Below are 18,091 nucleotides of genomic sequence, written 5' to 3'. Positions count from 1 at the left end.
GTGTTAGTCTCTTTTTGTAATTTTTCATATTTCACTTCTGTTGCACAATGTCTTAATCGTAGCACACTTGCTTAAACTTTGGCCAGTAACAGAAAACAATGAAGCCGCCACAAACTTCACAGTGTCAGGCACAGTTCATGCTGTATTACGCCATATAACAAACTGGTGTGGCTTGCTAAATCACTTCTTTAAATAAAGTCTTTCTCTGTGATTCATCCCAGATACAAAATTGTGGCACTTATCTGCAATTCGTCCACGATGTACACTAGATCCCGACAGGAGCCTGTTTCACACTGACAGCTTTGTCAAGGGAAATTCTTCGTGTACCTGTAAAAATATGATTGAATCAGAAAGATGTCCTCCATAACAGTACTATTAAATTTACTTCTGTTTACTGGCAAAACCCTCTTGTCTTAAGGGCTCATTTCATTAGCAATGATCACTGTCTGGGTGCTGGAAAATGGCGTTAGCGTGTTTTTTAAAAGCCTAAACTCTGCCCTTTCCTGGGCGGCAATCACAAACAGCTGATTCTACTCATAGGAAACAATTCCATTAACAATATGTGTTCAAACCCTGAGGCTCTATCGTGTCCAACTGATGTATCCAGTATGTTTCACGCTGTAGTAACAGTCTCTCTAGAAATAAGCAGTGGATTTTCCCCAAGTCCATTTTAATAATGGTCTATGGACTTTTCCTTTGGGAAGTCATCCAAACCTTTTTTAAACCCCACTAACTGCCTTTACTACATTCTCTGGCAATGAATTCCAGAGTTTAATTACATGTTGAGTGAAGAAAACTCTTATTCATTTAAAATTTACTACTTTGTAGCTTCATTGCGTTCAGCCTAGTCCTAGCATTTTTGGAAAGAGTAAATAAGAGATTCATGTCTACCCATTCCACTCCACTTATAGACCTCTATCTTGTCTCCCCTCAGCCGTCTTTTCTCCAAGCTGAAGCGCCCTAGACATTTTAGCCTTTCCTCAGGGGAAATCGTCCCATTTATCAATTTTATTGCCCTGCTCTTTACCTTTTCTAATTCCACTATATCTTTGTTAAGATGCAGTGACCAGAATTGAACACAACATTCAAGGTGCGGGTGTACTGTGGACCAATACAAAGGGTTTATAATTTTATCATTTTGTTTTCCATTCCTTTCCTAATAATACCTAACATTCTATTTGCTTTCTTAGCCGCCGCCGCACAGTGAGTAGAGGGTTCAATGTATCATCAACGACGCCTAGATCCCTTTCCTGGTTGTGACTCCTAATGTGGAATCTTGCATTTCGTAGCTATAATTTGGGTTCCTCTTTCCCACGTGCATCACTTTGCACTTTGCCTAGTCTCGTAAGGATTTTTCACAATCCTCTTGTGATTCAACAACTTAGAATGACTTTGTGTTGTCAGCAAATTTAATTACCTCACTAGTTACTCCCATCTCTAGATCATTTAAAACTATGTTAAAAAGCTGCGGTCCCAGCACAGACCCCTGGGGAATCCCACTATCTACCCTTCCATTGAGAATATTGACCATTTAATGCTACTCTCTGTTTTCTTTTAACCAGTTTTTAATCCACTGAGGACACTACCTCCTATCCCATGACTTTCCAATTTCCTCTGGAGTCCTTCATGAGGTACTTTTCCAAATGCCCTTTGAAAATCCAGATACACAATATTGACTGGCTCACTTTTATCCACATAATTTGTTCACCCCTTCAAAGAAATGCAATAGATTGGTGATAAACTCATCAGCAGAAAATGTCTTGGGAACCCAGTTCAAAGTTTCAGGATCTGAATGTATGTTCCACATAACACTTACATGTTGTTAGCTAATTTGGCCTTTTCATTTCAAAATTAATTCTCTTCTATGTAGGGCATACCAGCCATCCTAAAACTTTGGTATTGGAACGTACAGGAGCAATTCTAACTTGGTGCCTCCATTTAGATGTGCTGATGTTCCGCATGGAACGCTAATTCAGTAATGGCATCTGTGTGCTAAGATGCTGTTATAGTATATTAATATAAACCCAAAATGACATGCTAAAATTTAGTTATGACCATTTACAACAGGTTAATAGCAGAAGTAAATGGGCATGCATAAGTGCATCATACAACACACATAACATATTCTTTAAGTTGGGGACATGCTCTTAGCCCACTTATGTCCTGCCCACACAAATGCTTCCTTACTGTTATGCACTTAGGGGGAACCTTACAGAATAGGGCCTAGTGAACTTACATGTATAACTACTAATTTGGTAACTCTGACGTGCAAGTGGTGCATCAATATTAGCGCCAAGTTACAGAAATGCCCTTATGTTAGGCAATTTAAAGAATGTGTTCTTAAGGTATAAAGGAATATTATGTTTTTAGTAGATTATAACTTTTATGGTGGAAAGTTGCCCTGGGGAGGCCCTGCCCAGTTCCAAACAGGTTTCTGAGATTTGGAAACCAAAAATCTGGTAACCTTGGACTGGAGAAGAAGTGTCCTAGTCCTAATTACATATGCTAAAGCAGTGCAAGATGAGGAGGGAAGAGAAAGAGTGAAAAGGAAGAAACCAAATATCTCATTAAATATGTAGATATAGTAGCACCTTGACCATATGGGCAGGTTACGCTGAATAAAGAAAAATGTGAGAGGCAGATTGAGCTAACTCTCACACAGAAACTGAGTTAAACAGGATAAAAAAAACAAGCATTAAATATAAGAACAAATAGAAAAGCGACGGAATGCGAAAGAGATTTAACAGAAAACATTGAGAAACGAACCAGTAACAAACCAAATCAAAAGAAGCAGACTAGTAAAAAGGCGTATTATAATTTTTTTTTAAAACTTTGCTAAACTATTTCCAGTACGATACGATTCTAACAACAACAAAAAAAAAGCAGACCATACTTAATTTACCTATCAGCTTTCTACTGTATCGGAATCGGACCCAAGCCATGATGTGAAAGCAGAGGTGGGTTTACCATCATTCTCCACAAGCCACCTCCCACAAGTTGAAAAACGGGTCTAGTTCACTGTCTAGTTTCTACGTCATTTCCGGTAAAGGTGAGCATGTTAAAAAAAAAAAAAAAGAGAGAGAGAAAAGGGGTCGATAAGATGGCGGCTGTGCAGTTAACGGATGAGGAGTTATTTTCGGAGCTAAGGAGGTTTGGGCTATCGCCAGGTCCGGTCACAGAAAGTACGCGACCGGTTTACTTAAAAAAGCTTAAGAAGTTACGCGAGGCGCCGCTACAGCGTTCCGGAGGTCGGAGTAACAAGGCGCGAAACAGCAGTAACAATAGCAAGGCAGCGGCAATTCCAACCGCCACAGTGAGAGCTGGGCTGGCGGCTGATGGAGAAGGCTCAGAGAGCGGAGCCAGACCGGCGGAGCGTGACGTCACTTGCCAGGCGCAGGCTGGTGGCCTGGAGCGAGAGAATCCGGCAGCTATGGCAGGCAAAGTGTTGCTAGGCTTCAGCTCGGACGAGTCCGATGTGGAGGCCAGCCCAAGGGACCAGGCCGGTAGCTGGGAGCGGGGCTGCTCGCCGCATTGCCGCGGCCTTAAGTCTCTGTCCTGCAAGTCCCGAGAAGTTTACGTTAATAGCAGCAATAACTCCTTAGAGCCAAAGGAGAGCTCTTGGGGGAAGAGGAATTCGATTGGAGAGGGGGACGAGCGATTAAAGTGTAGGACTGTGAACGGCCGCAGATTACCTTATAGTAAGGAAAACTATTCAGACTCTGAGGAGGAGGTGGTGGGAAAACCTGAATTGGAGGACCCCTCCCTTTCCCGCCGACCGCGACGGGCTTTAAGCAAAACGGCCCAACTTGTCGCCAGTAAATATACACCACCAATGGGGATAGCCCATGAAAGGGCTGTAGAGAAAGGCGGCGGCATGAGAATGAATAACAGGGCTGAGGCTGCCGGGAGTCTAGACACGAGAAGTAAGTTTGAGGACAAGACGGAAAGAGGTGGATGTGAATTGGAATCCAGCCATTTCACACCGTACCGTGGCTCCTGGAGAAAGATCGGGCTACAGCCAAACGCGCATGTCATTTCCGAACCTGTGTGCAGGAGGAAAACGAACAATCACGTGGGTGACGGTGAGGCTGGTTTGGTCCAGGACCCCAGGATATATTCCGTACCCAACAACCTTGCAGGCGCTTCTTTTCTAGCCAATTACTCTAACCATACAGGCTCTAACCACAGCTACCTGAAAAACAGCTACAAAGGAAAGCTTTCCGCGCCTGAGGAAGAACTTCTGCAGCAGTTAAAAGAGAGGAGGTGTCTACCACAGGGAGTTTCAGTGCCCATTACCTGTCCATGTTTCTCTTAACTGCTGCATGCCTTTTCTTTCTCATTCTGGGACTCACCTACTTGAAGATGAGAGGTTCAGGGGTGTACGAGGAAGGGGAAGTTGTCAGTAAGTATTAGGTGAAGGGAAACTGCTTTTCGCTTACATTGTTATGTAATTTTAGTATATGAATGCTTTTTTGTGTGTGTTAAAGAACTTTTCTCAGCCCAGAACTAAGAAGTCTCACAAAATGGATTATTCAGGACTGACCTAATACACCAGAATTTTTTTTAAGGATATTATGTATTTAAATATAGAATACATATGGCTCTAATATAGTTAATGCAGAAAGATGCATTAGTATATATAATCTTAGCTAGTTTAGAATAGATCTCTGAAAATATAAATATGTATGGTCTATCTAGATGAGAGCTAATTTCTCTCAAACTGTAAATTGCTATCCCATGGTTACAGAAAGTCACTCCACCTTTCTCTGGATCTTCACTGTAGCTTGCAATCAAGAGCAGTAATGCATAGAAAAGTGAGAGGCCTGTAAATGCTTGCTGAAGTCCTTTAAGGCTGTAAACTATTGTAGAAGTTTGAAGCCTATGAGCATCAACTGATTGCAAATGTTTTCCTGCTTTGGATGAGTGAAGGAGAGGTCTACTGTTTTGTTCTGCTGAGGGCCTGATGCACAAAGTTTACCGTGCTTTTAATGTTTGCTTTAGACCGGTTGTAGCCGGTCTAAAGCAAACATTGTGTCTAATGCACAGAGGAGTTCTGCGTCCTTTTTACCATTCACTGTGGCAGCTACTGATAAGCATATGCAAATTTATTACAACAGGTTCATTAGTATTAAAATGAGCATCCCGAGTGATTCATAGGCGTTATTACTGTGCACTGACAGCTAGGCGATCAAAGGTAACTGCGGACACTAGAAGCTACTAGTGCCACATTACTGCCCACATTTACCTGCACAGAATGATCATGATCAGAGGGCTCTAGCGTGACAATGAGCACGCTAGCAAATAACACAGAACTCACTTAAATTACATTTAAATGAGCTCATTGGTATTCCCCCCATCATGACGAGAGAACTGCTCTCTGATCCTCCCTTGCTTCTACCGCCTTAACCCTACGCCACCCCTCCAACCAACAACAAATCCCTGGTGGTCAAGTGCCCCCCCCCCCCCCTTCGATCCTCCTTGGCAACCCAGAAATCTCTGTGGTGATCTAGCGACCCCCACCCCTCAGCATACTTTGAGAGTTGGAGGCAGAAGTAACACCTACTCCCTTCCTGCTTCTGATCCCGCCCTTCTCAAACTGGCAGTGCCCAGCCCCTGCCCATTGCATCCCAGAATGCACAAGGCAGAGGGCAGGCAGTAGGGCATTGCTCTTGCCTCCAACTCTCAATGCATACTCCCTCCTGCTTGTGGGCCTGCCTTCTGCCTGGTGCATTCTGGGAGGGGCTAAGTACTATATAAGGGGAAAAAAACTTCTTATATGGTGCTTAGCCCCTCACAGTGCATCTCAGGATGCACTGGTCAGGGGCTGGGCACTGCCAGTTTGAGAAGGGCGGGACCAGAAGCAGTATGGAGTAGATGTTGCTTCTGCCTCCAACTCTCAAGGTATGTGGAGGGGTGGGAGTCACTAGACAACCACAGAAGTTTTGGGTTAGGGAGGGCTCAAGAGGGGTTCACGAGACCACTAGGAGTTTTTTGGTTCTGGGGGGGCCAGCAGGAGGGGGTCCACTGAATCACCAGGGAGAGTTTTAAAGATTTTTTTTTTTTTTTTTTTTTTTTGTTTTTTTGGGGGGGGGGTCCGATTATTGCTGGGCTCATTCCACTCAAACAGCTTCCTGAGCAGAGGCCCAGATGATTGCCCCAGAATAAATTTGCAAGATAGTGACAATGCGGTCCCTTCTGCATTCCTTTATAAAGCACTACAAGATTGATGTTCTAGCATCTAGCTAGTGGTGATGTGGCCTTTGACTGACCAATGATTGAGTGGGTCTTGTCTTCCCGCTTCCGGAAAAGTTTTCCCTTTGTGTATCCCATTGATCTGGACTGGTATAGCAAGATAAGAAAGGTGAAATCTATTCATGCCTGTTAATTTCCTTTTCTTGAGTCCTGCTAGTCTTCTGGTTGTCTGGCTGAGGTTACAGAACCTTCTGGTTTGGTGGGCTTTTAGGTTCCTTTTGTACAGCCTTACCCCTGCCCATTCTCTCTTGGGAATGCCGCAGAGGGGTACACGTGTAACTGATGAGTTTGTTCCATCTTTTATGATGACATGCTCCCCAGAGCCCTAGGGTTCTCTGTGGATGTTCTTTGATTCACTCTGGAGATTCTCCAGGTTCAAGGTCTCCTTCTGTAGAGTGCTCCACATGGCCTGTAAGGCAGTATTAGGGTGTGCAGGGGTGTGCAAGCATGTTTCTCATCTTTGGTGGTGTTCAAGGTTTGGGGACAAATATTCCTGGTTTGGCTTTTCTATTTGTTCTGTTCAGTGGTGGTGTGTGTAGAGTTGGCTGCTTTGCTTTTTTTAGCAGTCCCTTATGATGATGAAAACACCACCTTTTGGGAGTTCCAGGGCTTGGTGCTTAAGGTTAGCTGAGATATGTTCTTTGAACACTGCTGCTTCCACATTTTAGTTACTAGGTAGTCTTTTTAATGTTAGTAATTGTCGCTTGGACACAATGGAGTGTAGTAGAACCTAATTTTCATCCCTCCTGGGATCTTTAGAGCTGTGGTACATCCTATTTGGACAGGTCTAGAAGGGTGATAAGGAAGGTGAAATTTGTTCTTACCTGTTCATTGCCTTTCTTTGTGTTCAGGACTCATCCAGAAGACTTAAAGTTCTGATTTTCTTTCTATCATTTTTCTCCTAAGAGGTCCTCTCAGGTGTTCTTTGAACAGGTCAGAGAGAGTCTCCTGCACCTTTGAAGCCGAGGATGGTTTGCTGCCACTCTATAATGTTCTACAGAGTGATAGCTCTATCTGGGATGCTGCTTTTATGTAGTGGTGCTGAGGCTGTACCTTGAAATGGTGTCATGTGGCTGTGATACATCTGGTTGAGCTATGCATTAAAGCGGCAGTATAAGGCTGGATTCAAATGTTGCAATATAGGACTGGGAGAGATTGTGCTGTAATGTTGCTAATGCTATGGTTCTGAAATGAATTTAAGATTCTGGAGGCTAGACTCCAATCTAGAATTTTTAGTATTAAACAGTATTTTGCATAAGCTTTCATAGGCTGCAAGGAAGGCTAAAGTGTCTGGATATTTTTCAGAGTTTAAAACATTGTTCTGCAGTTCTCTAATCCCCCCTCCCTTCGTGCAGCACTAGAAAGCAGCCCTAAGCGCCATAAGGGAGGTGGTGAGGTAGGGAAGCTGTATGCTGCATCATATATACTCCTGGGGAAATTCTGTAAAAAAAGAAAATTGAAAATTCTATTTGCTTTATTTGTCATTTTCTTTTGCAGAGTTTTCCATTATAAGACCCGGCATGTCCCCCAGGCATGAAATTCCCTCCTCCCAGTACTATCACTACTGGTGCAATTTAACATATTTATAAATGATCTGGAAATCACAATGATGAGTGAGGTGATTAAATCTGCAGATGACACAAAACTATTCAAAGTTGTCAAAATGCATATTGTGAAAAATTGCAGGAAGACCTTAGAAAATTGGAAGACTGGGCATCCAAATGGCAGATGAAATTTAATGTAGGACAAATACAAAGTGATGCATATTGGAAGAATAATCTGAACCCTAGTTATCTGATGCTAGGGTCTAATTCATGAGTTGGCAGTCAAGAAAGACCTAGATGTCGTCGTAGACAATACACTGAAATCTGCCCAGTGTGTGATGGCGGCCGCCAAAAAATCAAATAGGGAGCTAGGAATTATTAGAAGAGGGATGCAAAATAAGACCAAAAATATTATTATTCTTCTGTCTTTCCATGGGGCGATCTTCTTTGAGTACTGTGTTCAGTTTTGGTCGTTGTATCTCAAAAAAGATATAGCAGAATTAGAAAAGGCTCAAGGAAGAGTGACCAAAATGATAGAGGGAATGGAACTGCTTCTATATGAGGTAAGGCTAAAGAAGTTAAGGCTCTTTAGCTTGGAAAAAAGATGGCTGAGGGGGGGATATGATAGAGGTCTACAAAATCCTGAGTGGGGTGGGTGGAGGTAAATCGATTTTTCACTCATTCAAAAAGTACTAAGACCAGGGGATACACAATGAAACTGCATAGAAATATTTTTTTTCACTTAATGAATAGTTAAGCTCTGGAATTCATTGCTGGAGGATGTGGTAATGGCAGTTAGTGTATCTGGGTTTAAAAGAGGTTTGGACAAGTTCTTGGAGGAAAAGTCCATATTCTGTTGTAGAGATGGACATGAGGGAAGCCACTGCTTGCCCTGGGATTGGTAGCATGGAATGTTGCTACTAATTGATTTTCTGCCAGATACTTGTGACCTGGATTGGCCACTGTTGGAAGCAGGATACTGGACTAGATGGACCATTAGTCTGACCCAGTATAACTAGTCTTATGTTCTTACAGCAGTTTCCCATGCACTTTCGTGTAGACTTTCATCCCATTTCCATGACATGCTCACATACCTCATCCACCTTTTCTAGCCCCCCATTCCATGCACCTTTTTTCCAGTCCCTCCCTGTGCGTGCACGCACATACCCAGTCCCCATCCATCCACCTTTTTTAGTCCCTTCCCCCACCCGCTTTGTGTGTTTGTTTCCCAGGCCCTTCACGCGCTCCCTGTTCTTTCATTGCTCGTGTTGCAAGAGGAGGAGCTGCACATTCAGCTGCTTCCTGTTCCTTTGAGCTGTGCGGGCCTCTGTACAGCTGTCCAGCTTAAAGGAACTGCCGGGGTCTAAGGCGGCAGAGGAGGAAGCAGACTTACCTGTGGTTGTGCAGCTGCTCCTCTTGGTGCGCTGGAGTGGTGTGTGTGCAGAGAGGAAGGGAGGCAGCTGGAAAGTGAATATCTGTGCCACTCTGAACTTGAAAAGCAGATTGCACAGAATTCTGAGGAGGTGGGGAATTCTGCACAAATTCTTCATTAGACAGTAGCGTAAAATTCTCCTAGGAGTAATAATACAAATTCACTGCAGTTCACTGAATAAGGAATTGCACCTTTCAAATTGCTGTCCCTCATCTCTCCTGATTTAGACACAAAGTCAACTCAGATGTAAACACACAGAGATAAGCGCATAGAAACACACATGCATATGCTGATGTGCGCATGCCCACACCCATACACTGGTTCACATGCAGACACCACAGATACAGTCATGGGCATGCATGCAGAGGGGTTGGGCATGAATTCCATGAGCCATACTTTGTATGCTTTCCCCACTTGTATAAACAAGCGTGTGTGTTATATAGATAGATATTTTATTTTCGGGCAGCATTTTCTGTTAAAGTCGACAGGTTATACTTAGCCTCCATTGTATAGTTTTCTGGTCAGTTTCACTCAGTATAGAAAATCGACAGGGGCAGATAGCACCTTTTTATAGCCTAACCAGTTTGAGGCATGAGCTTTCAAGGACCAGAGTGCACTTTAAATAATACGGACCTTTTCTTTAAACTTATCAGCACAACTGATAGTTTAGGAATTTGCTTTTCCTGCCTATTAAAGGAGTGGTAGGACAATATATTTTCTGGCAAGAATGCTAATACTTTTCCTAGGCTGCATGCTGTATATCTTTGAATTCAAAACTTTATTGCAACTTAAAATTTATTCTCCATGGAGTATTTTCATTTCAGTTCCCAACTTTAAACTTCATATGGATGATATTACTTAGATATTTGCTTTAGTGCTGGGTGTTTAGGAGAAGGATACTACCATAAAGTCTAGTTTTCCTTTGCTTTGTTAGTCTAAAGATTTAGTGTTGGATTCTTTTTAGTGTGGACTTGTTAGCATCCCCTGTAAAGGGGGCGGGGTGTATATAGAAATGTTCAAAAATTGGGAAAAACAAACTAGTATCACTACTCAAAAAATGAAAAATTGTCTGTTAAATATTAAGGAACACCCTGTGATGACTTAGTGGTTAAGAAATAAATAAAATGAAACGTCAAAACTCCTGATAGAAGTATTTTCCAACATTATAATCCCACTATAACTCAAGGGAGAGCCACTCCTATCACTGGTTTCAAATATCAGCAGAAAAAGTCAGTGTAAAAAAAAACGCTGAAAACCGGAACCCAAGCAGAAAGCCCTCAATGGGTGTGCCTTTATGACTATTAAAAAGAGGTTCAACAAAACAGAGTATATGAACATGCTCAACAATGTAAAAGAAAAAATACTTATCCCCGGTTCCTGAAAAATGAAGCTGTCCACAGATCCCCGATATGTTCTTTCAATGTAGCAAACTTTGTAATGTCTGGGGAACAATACTGGCCATGAGCCAGCCTCTGACTTCAACTTGACCGATTCTTAGAATTCTTCTCGAAAGCATTGATAAATATATTCCCTGTTGTCTGAAATCCTTTACAAGAGCACCTTTTTTCACAAATACTTGTTTTTTCAGGGGGAAGACTAATCAAAGAACATTCATACTTCATAGATTAAGAAACAAGAGGGATATGGTTTATAAGGAGAACACAAGCCCTCCACCACCGATCAATGTGTTCCTAGATTTAAAGGGGAACTCATCCCCAAAATGCAGGAAAAAAAAGCCCTACACCACCAACCAACGTGTTCAAGATTTAAAGGGGAAACCACCCCCAAAGAGCAGAAAAACCCCCAAACCAAACTCAAAAAACCAAAACAAAACCCTTTTTTCCCTTATCTTTGAAACCAATGATAGAAATAGTTCTCCCTTGAGTTATAGTGGATTTATATAGTTGAAACCTCAAAACTCCCGATAGGGGTATGTTTATTTTATTTAAATATTTCTTACCTGTTTACTAAGGTGTACTAGCATTTTTAACATGTGCTAAAAATTAGAGCGCACTAACCGTGTAGATGCCCATGGGCATCTACATGGTTAGCATAGTTAGCATGCACTAAAAACGCTAATCTGCCTTTAGCATGATCCACTGAATAGGTCTAAACACTAATGCATCTCTAGCGTGATCTAGTAAACAGGGCTCTTAAGTCTTCAAGGTATGTCCCTTAATCTTTAGCAAACATTTTTGATTTTTTTTTTTTTTGTATATAGAAACATAATGGCAGATAAGGGCCAAATGGCCCATCTAGTCTGCCTGTTCTCACTAACTTCTCCCTTCCTTAAGAGATCGCACATGCCTGTCCCACTCTTCCTTAAATTGACAGTCCTTGTCTCCACGACTTCCATCTGGAGGCCATTCCATGCATCCACCACCCTTTCCGTAAAGGAGTATTTTTCTAGATTACTCCTGAGCCTTTCCTCTTCATCCTCTGCCCTTTCTTTCCAGAGTTTTCCTTCATTTGAAAAACTCTCACTTATACATAAATGCCATTGAGGTATTTAAACATCTCTATCATATCCCCTCTCTCCTGACTTTGTAGGTACGAACAGAACCAGGAGAAAGCATTGAAATTTAGGGAGGAGTATCTTTAAATAAAAAGCAGACAGATCTTCAAGATTGCAAATTACCACTGTCAACTTATGGGCGATTTGTAAATAGGAACAACAAACATAGTTTGAAATGTCTATATGCAAATGCCAGAAACTTGAGAAATAAGATGGGAGAGTTATAATATATTGCACTAAATGGTAAAATTATGTCTTGCCTGATAATTTTCTTTCCTTTAGTCAGAGCAGATGAATCCAGGAACTGGTGGGTTTAATCCACCTACCAGCAGGTGGAGATAGACACTGAAGAGAGAGCAGTGATCCTGAACATCCAGCTCCCTCTCACTTCAGTATAGATTGCATCCCCAAAGTAGAGAAGAATAAAACAAATCAACAAAAAACTACCTCATAACACAGCGGTAATAGCTGAACACACAACAGTGAAACTAGGACTCAGAAAACTAAATAAACAAGTCCAAATTGAACTATCCGCAATGCGTTGTATCTTTTCTCTCTTCTTATTTTTTTTTTTTTTTAACCAAGTGAAACATCACCATCCGAGATGTAAAAAACAGAAATGCGCGGCAAATAACAGGGCAGGAATCCTGGATTCATATGCTGCAACTAAAGGTAAGAAAATTATCAGATAAGACATAATTTTACCTTCCTTAGCCTCAGCAGCAGATGAATCCAGGAACTGGTGGGATGTAACAAAGCAATCCCCTAAATAAGGTGGGAAGCCGCCGCTCCCCGAGAGAGCACCATCGCCCCAAAGTGAGCATCACCCCGCAGTGCTAAATCAAAGGTTGTGTTTAACAACAGAATGTAGAGAAGCCCAAGTAGCCGCTCAACAGATGTCGTCCAGTGAAAGAATACCTGTTTTCCATTCTGCCGACTCGAGGAGATGACGGCTCAGAAAATCATCTTGAACATTGGACTGGCCCACAATGTGAATCGCTGAGAGACAGAGCTGACGAGTTTCCACCCATTGCAGCAGGCTGGACGCCTCCGAGGCCAACCCTATGCTCTGAGTTGCCCCCCTGACAGTTGATATAAGCCACCACCGAGGTGTTGTCTAACACAAACTGCCTGACCCTCCAGGAGATCTTGAAAGGCCCCGAGGGCTAACATCACTGCTCTCAATTCTAACAAGTTGATGGGCCACTTTGCCTCCGTCTCTGACCAATGACCCTGCGCCACTTGGTGGAGACAATGCGCTCCCCACGCCGAGAGGCTGGCATCCATGACAAGCATCACCCACTAAGGGGATGCCAGTGGCACTGCCGGAGATGGGATGGGCACAGCCACCAGGCCATGCTCTCCCTTGCGAGCGGAAGCCACGGCAGTCGTAGTTGATAATCTTGAGACAACGGAGACCAACGACGCAAGAGAGCATGCTGGAGGGGATGCATATGTGCCCTCGCCCACGGAACCACCTCCAGAGAGGCCGTCATTGACCCAAGTACCTGCATGTAATCCCAGACTCGAGAACGAGAAGAACGCAACAGATCGCGAATCTGGGAACAAAGCTTGAGCCTCCTGCTTTCCGGCAAGAAGACACATCCCTGAGCTGTATCGAAGAGCACCCCTAGATACTCCAAAGACTGAGAGGGTACCAGACGGCTTTTGGGAAGATTGACAACCCAACTGAGGGACTGCAGAAACTCCAGAACTCGAGAGGTGGCCGCTCTGATTTCCTCTTTCTGGAGAAAGGCGGCTGCATCCACCATGACCTTGGAGAAGGTGCGCAAAACTGAAAATGACAACCTAACACGGCAAACTTTAGAAACCACTGATGAGGCCAAATTGGAATGTGCAAATAGGCCTCATTCAAGTCCAAAGCTATGAGAAATTCTCCCAGCTGGATAGCTGCTATCACGGACCAAATGGTCTTGCGGATGTGACGTACCCGTAGACAGTCATTCACTTTCTGCAGATCAAGAATAGGCCTGAAGGCGAGCCCCCTTTGCTAGGGACCACAAAGTTAAATGGAAGAGCCCGGTGCGTGCTTCGGCTTTCGATACAGGAACCACCATCCCAAGGTCTAGCAACTTCTGCAACGTGGCCTCCACAGCCACTCTTCTGGCTAACATGGCACATCGAGATTCCAAAAAAGAATCTGCGACGGGAAATGCAAATTCTAGCCTGTAACCATCTCTGAGAACTAGGACCAATTCGTCTGATGTAATTTTGGCCCACTCTTCGTAAAAAAGGGTAAACTGATCCACAGTTGTCACAACCGTAGAGTGGACCTGTGCCCCATCATTGGGGCAGAGCGTCTAGGAGCCTGAGATTTGGGAGTTATCCCCGAGGCTTGTTTGTCGCTCCAAAAGGAAGACCGCTGCTGGAACCTAGAGCGCTAAAAGGATGAACCACGACGATAACGGCGTGACTCTCGGAGACGAGGCCTTGAAGAACTTGGTATCGAACTAGACTTGGGACTATCTTCCGGAAGATGCTAGGATCTAGAGTCACCTAAATCATTCACAATTTTTTCAGCATCTTTGGCAAAAAGCAACTTCCCACGAAAGGGAAGCCTCGGAAGACGCTGTTTGGAAGCCATATCGGCTGACTAGTGGCATAACCACAAGAGTCGATGAGTTGAAACTGCCAAGGTACTACTACTACTACTTATTTCTATAGCGCTACTAGACATACGCAGCGCTGTACACTTGAGCATGAAGAGACAGTCCCTGCTCGACAGAGCTTACAATCTAATTAGGACAGACAAACAGGACAAATAAGAGATATGGGAATATTAAAGTGAGGATGATAAAATAAGGGTTCTGAACAAGTGAATAAGGGTTAGGAGTTAAAAGCAGCATCAAAAAGGTGTGCTTTTAGCGTAGATGCCCTGACTAGATCATAGAGAGCATCCGCAAGGTAGGTGAGTGTCTACTTCATAGGAGCAGAGGAAACCGAAAGAGAAGCCGAATCCTGGTCCTGTTGCAAGCTCTGCTGAAACCAGGAAAGGCACGCTCTAGCAGCATAGGAGCTACAGATGGAGGCCTGCAAGGCCAAAGCCGCTACCTCAAAGGATCTTTTAAGAGAGGCTTCGAGAGACCTGCATATTTAAGTGCTACTCCCCCGTCCACTGGAAGTGTGGTCTTTTTAGTGACTGCAGTAACTAAAGCATCCACCTTAGGTAAAGAGAAAGTGTCTAAAGTAGCAGCAGCCACCGGATAGAGACATGCCATACATAGCCCTAGCTACTTTCAATCCACTCTGGGTCAGACCACTGAGCAGAGATTAGTTCCTGAATGGATTCATGCTTTAGAGGGCTCCGCCGAACAAACCGCTCACGCATTCACTGAAAAAAAAAAGGAGAAATCACCAAGTCCCTGAAGGCAGCGACCGCTCTCTAAGGGAGCTCCAACGGTACTCCCGCTCCCCACAGCCCGACAGCCACTAACTGAGAAACAAACAGGCTCCTGCTCAGACTCCTTTTTTTTTTTTTTTTTTTTTTTGTGTGCCAGCTGGAAATTGCAGCATTGTGAGTGGTCTCTTAGTTAAAAAAAAAAAAAAAAAGCAGCTGGGATATAGAAGCTCAGGGAGTCCACAGAGAGCAGGGGAATATGGGGTAGTACAGGGACCTGCAGAACAAGTATGTCCTCAAGGTTGGCACCATTAGCCAGATGCCCCCAGGCTCTACTGGCAACAATGCCCAGGAGCCCCCCCCCCCCCCCCCCCCCCCCGAAGAGGAACCAGGAGCTGGAAGAAATCCGTCCACCACCTGCTGGAGATAGAGATATACTGAAGTGAGAGGGAGCTAGATGTCCAGGATCACTGCTTTCTCTTCAGTGTCTCTATCTTCATCTGCTGCTGAGGCTAAGGAAGAAAAATTAGTTATAATAGGCAGCTCTGAGACCTGGTGGAAGGAGGGTAACCAGTGCGATACTGTCACACCAGAGTACAAATTATATTGTAGCGATAGGGTGGATCGAATTGTGGAGGGGTAGCATTGTATGTTAAGGAGGGCCTTGGCATCTTCTGGGAAGGCTTATCCAGCGAATCAAGACACATGGAGACGTGGTGATTCTGGTAGTCCCAGACTGACCTCGCAGACCATAGTAAGCAGATCTTGTGTGTCTTCTAGCTGCTCCTCCCCTCTGGCTTTTGGACGTTCACAGCCTTCTCGTTCAGGGTCCGATTCTCCATCCAGACCCGGCTCGGTTTGTCTTAAGGCCTGGCCTGGCTGTTGAGTAGGCGCAGTTAACGAAGAGGGGTTACTCTTCAAAAGTCATTTCCACCATGCTGCGTTCTCGTCGTCGGTCAACATCTCTGAATTACGTTAGGATTTGGCGAATTTTTGAGGCATGGTATGCTGATCGGGAAATTTCTCCTTTGCGGGCCTCAGTGCCGGAGATGTTGGATGTTTTGCAGCATGGCTTTGATAAGGGCTTGGCTCTTGCTTCCCTTAAGGTTCAGGTTGCTGCTTTTTCTTGCTTTCGTTGACGCATTCAGGGCAGGTCCTTAGCTAGCCTTTCTGATGTTTCTTGTTTTTTGAAGGGCGTAGGTCTCCTGCGGCCTCCTCCTAGGGCTATATTTCTGGCTTGGTACCTTAATGTGGTTGTGTCAGTCCTTACTAGGTCTTCTTTTGAGCCTTTATCATCCTGTACTCTTAAGGACTTGACTCTCAAGACTGTGGTTTTGGTAGCCATTGCTTCGGCTAGATGTGTCAGAGTTGCAGGTCACCATTTTTGAATTTTTGTAAAGAGTGTGTGGTGTTACGTCCTGTTCCTTCCTTCCTAAGGTCTTCTCCCGTTTTCACGTCTGTCGGTGGTTTTGCCAGTCTTGGGTTCTTCCTTGGGTTCGGAAGGCTAACGCAGGCTTTGGACTCTTGATGTAAGGAGAGTACTTTAAGCACTATCTAAAAGTTATGGAAGAGTTCAGCCATTCGGACTGCCTTTTTCTCCTTATTAGGGGATCCCGTAAGGGGTTGGCGGCTTCTAAACCAACCTTATCTAGGTGGTTGAAAGAGATGATAGCATCTACTTACCTTCTGTCTGGCAAGCAAATTCTGAATGGAATCAAGGCCCACTCAACTAGAGGGCAGGCAGCCTCTTGGTGGTACGTTTTTTGGTTCCTCCTGTGGACATTTGTAAAGCAGCGACATGGTCTTCTTTGCATTCGTTTTCAAAGCATTACAGATTGGATGTGCAGTGTCGTCAAGTTGCGCTTTTTGGGGCACGGGTTCTCACGGCAGGTTTGCTGGGGTCCCTCCCTTAAGAGCACTGCTTTGTTACTTCCCATCAGTTCCTGGACTGATCCGGAGGGATGCTAAGGAAGGAGAAATTAGATCTTACCTGCTAATTTGCTTTCCTTTAGTCCCTCCGGACCGGTCTTGGTCCCGTCCATTTCTGTGTAAATAGTATGGAAGAAAGTGTTCTCGTTGTCTTAGTTCACTTGTTTTCGGTTTTGGTTTGTGGATGAAGCTGCCATGTCTTGCAGTACTGCAAAAAAAAAAAAAAAGTGGTGACAGAAGTTTCAAGAAACAGGTGTACTTTGTCAAATATTTTTTTGGCTGAGCGACATGGTGGTGTAGATGTCTTGCCTTGTACATTGTGATTCCTATTGAATGGCTGCTCAGAAGGGGTTTTTTTTTTCTTCTCCTGCTATGTTATATATTGAATCTAGGGCTAGGTGGCCAGGGCTCTTATTGGCTCTCTAGAGTCAGAGTTCTCAGTCTCCACCTGCTGGAAGAAGTGCATAACCCATCAGTTAGTTCCTGGACCGGTTCGGAGGGACTAAAGGAAAGCAAATTAGCAGGTAAGATCTAATTTCTCCCTAGTCCTTAGTGGAGCGTATGATCTGGAGCAGGAGGTAATGGTGCTGGGGTTCTTGATAATGGTGATCATAATATGATCAGATTCGATAACAGCACTGGAGTAAGTACACATAGAAAATCCAATATGTTAGCACTTAACTTTCAAAAAGTAGACTATGATAAAATGAGAAGAATGGTGAAAAAAACCAAAAACATAGAGGAGCCAGCTGCAAAGGTCAAAAATGTACATCGGGTGTGGATGCTGTTCAAAAATGCCATCCTGGAAGCCCAGGCCAGTTATATTCCATGTATTAAAAAAAGGAGGAAGGAAAGCCAAACGACAGCTGACATGGTTAAAAATTGAGGTGAAAGAAGCTATTAAAAGAAAATCCTTCAGAAAATGGAAGAAGGATCTGACTGAAAAAAATAAGAAACAGCGTATGGAATTGTTAAGTCAAATGCAAAGCGCTGATAAGAAAGGCAAAGAGAGACTTTGAAAAAAAGATTGCGTTGGAGGCAAAAACACAGAAACTTTTTTA

General features: G+C 43.8%; 1 protein-coding gene across 1 annotated transcript in view; it reads left to right on the top strand.

Moving 5' to 3' along the window:
- Positions 1 to 3,090: 3,090 nt before the first annotated feature.
- LEMD3 (LEM domain containing 3) overlaps positions 3,091 to 18,091 on the top strand; it is a 372,137-nt gene continuing 357,136 nt past the window's right edge. The window contains 2 exon segments of the mRNA XM_030216941.1: positions 3,091 to 4,247; positions 4,250 to 4,402. Coding sequence (XP_030072801.1) covers positions 3,101 to 4,247; positions 4,250 to 4,402 — 1,300 coding nt within the window. The 5' untranslated portion in view covers positions 3,091 to 3,100.

Source organism: Microcaecilia unicolor, chromosome 10 (genome assembly GCF_901765095.1).
Source record: "Microcaecilia unicolor chromosome 10, aMicUni1.1, whole genome shotgun sequence".
Classification (NCBI taxonomy): Eukaryota; Metazoa; Chordata; class Amphibia; order Gymnophiona; family Siphonopidae; genus Microcaecilia; species Microcaecilia unicolor.
The sequence above is the reverse complement of the archived record's forward strand: the minus strand, read 5'-3'. Positions and strand labels throughout refer to the sequence as shown.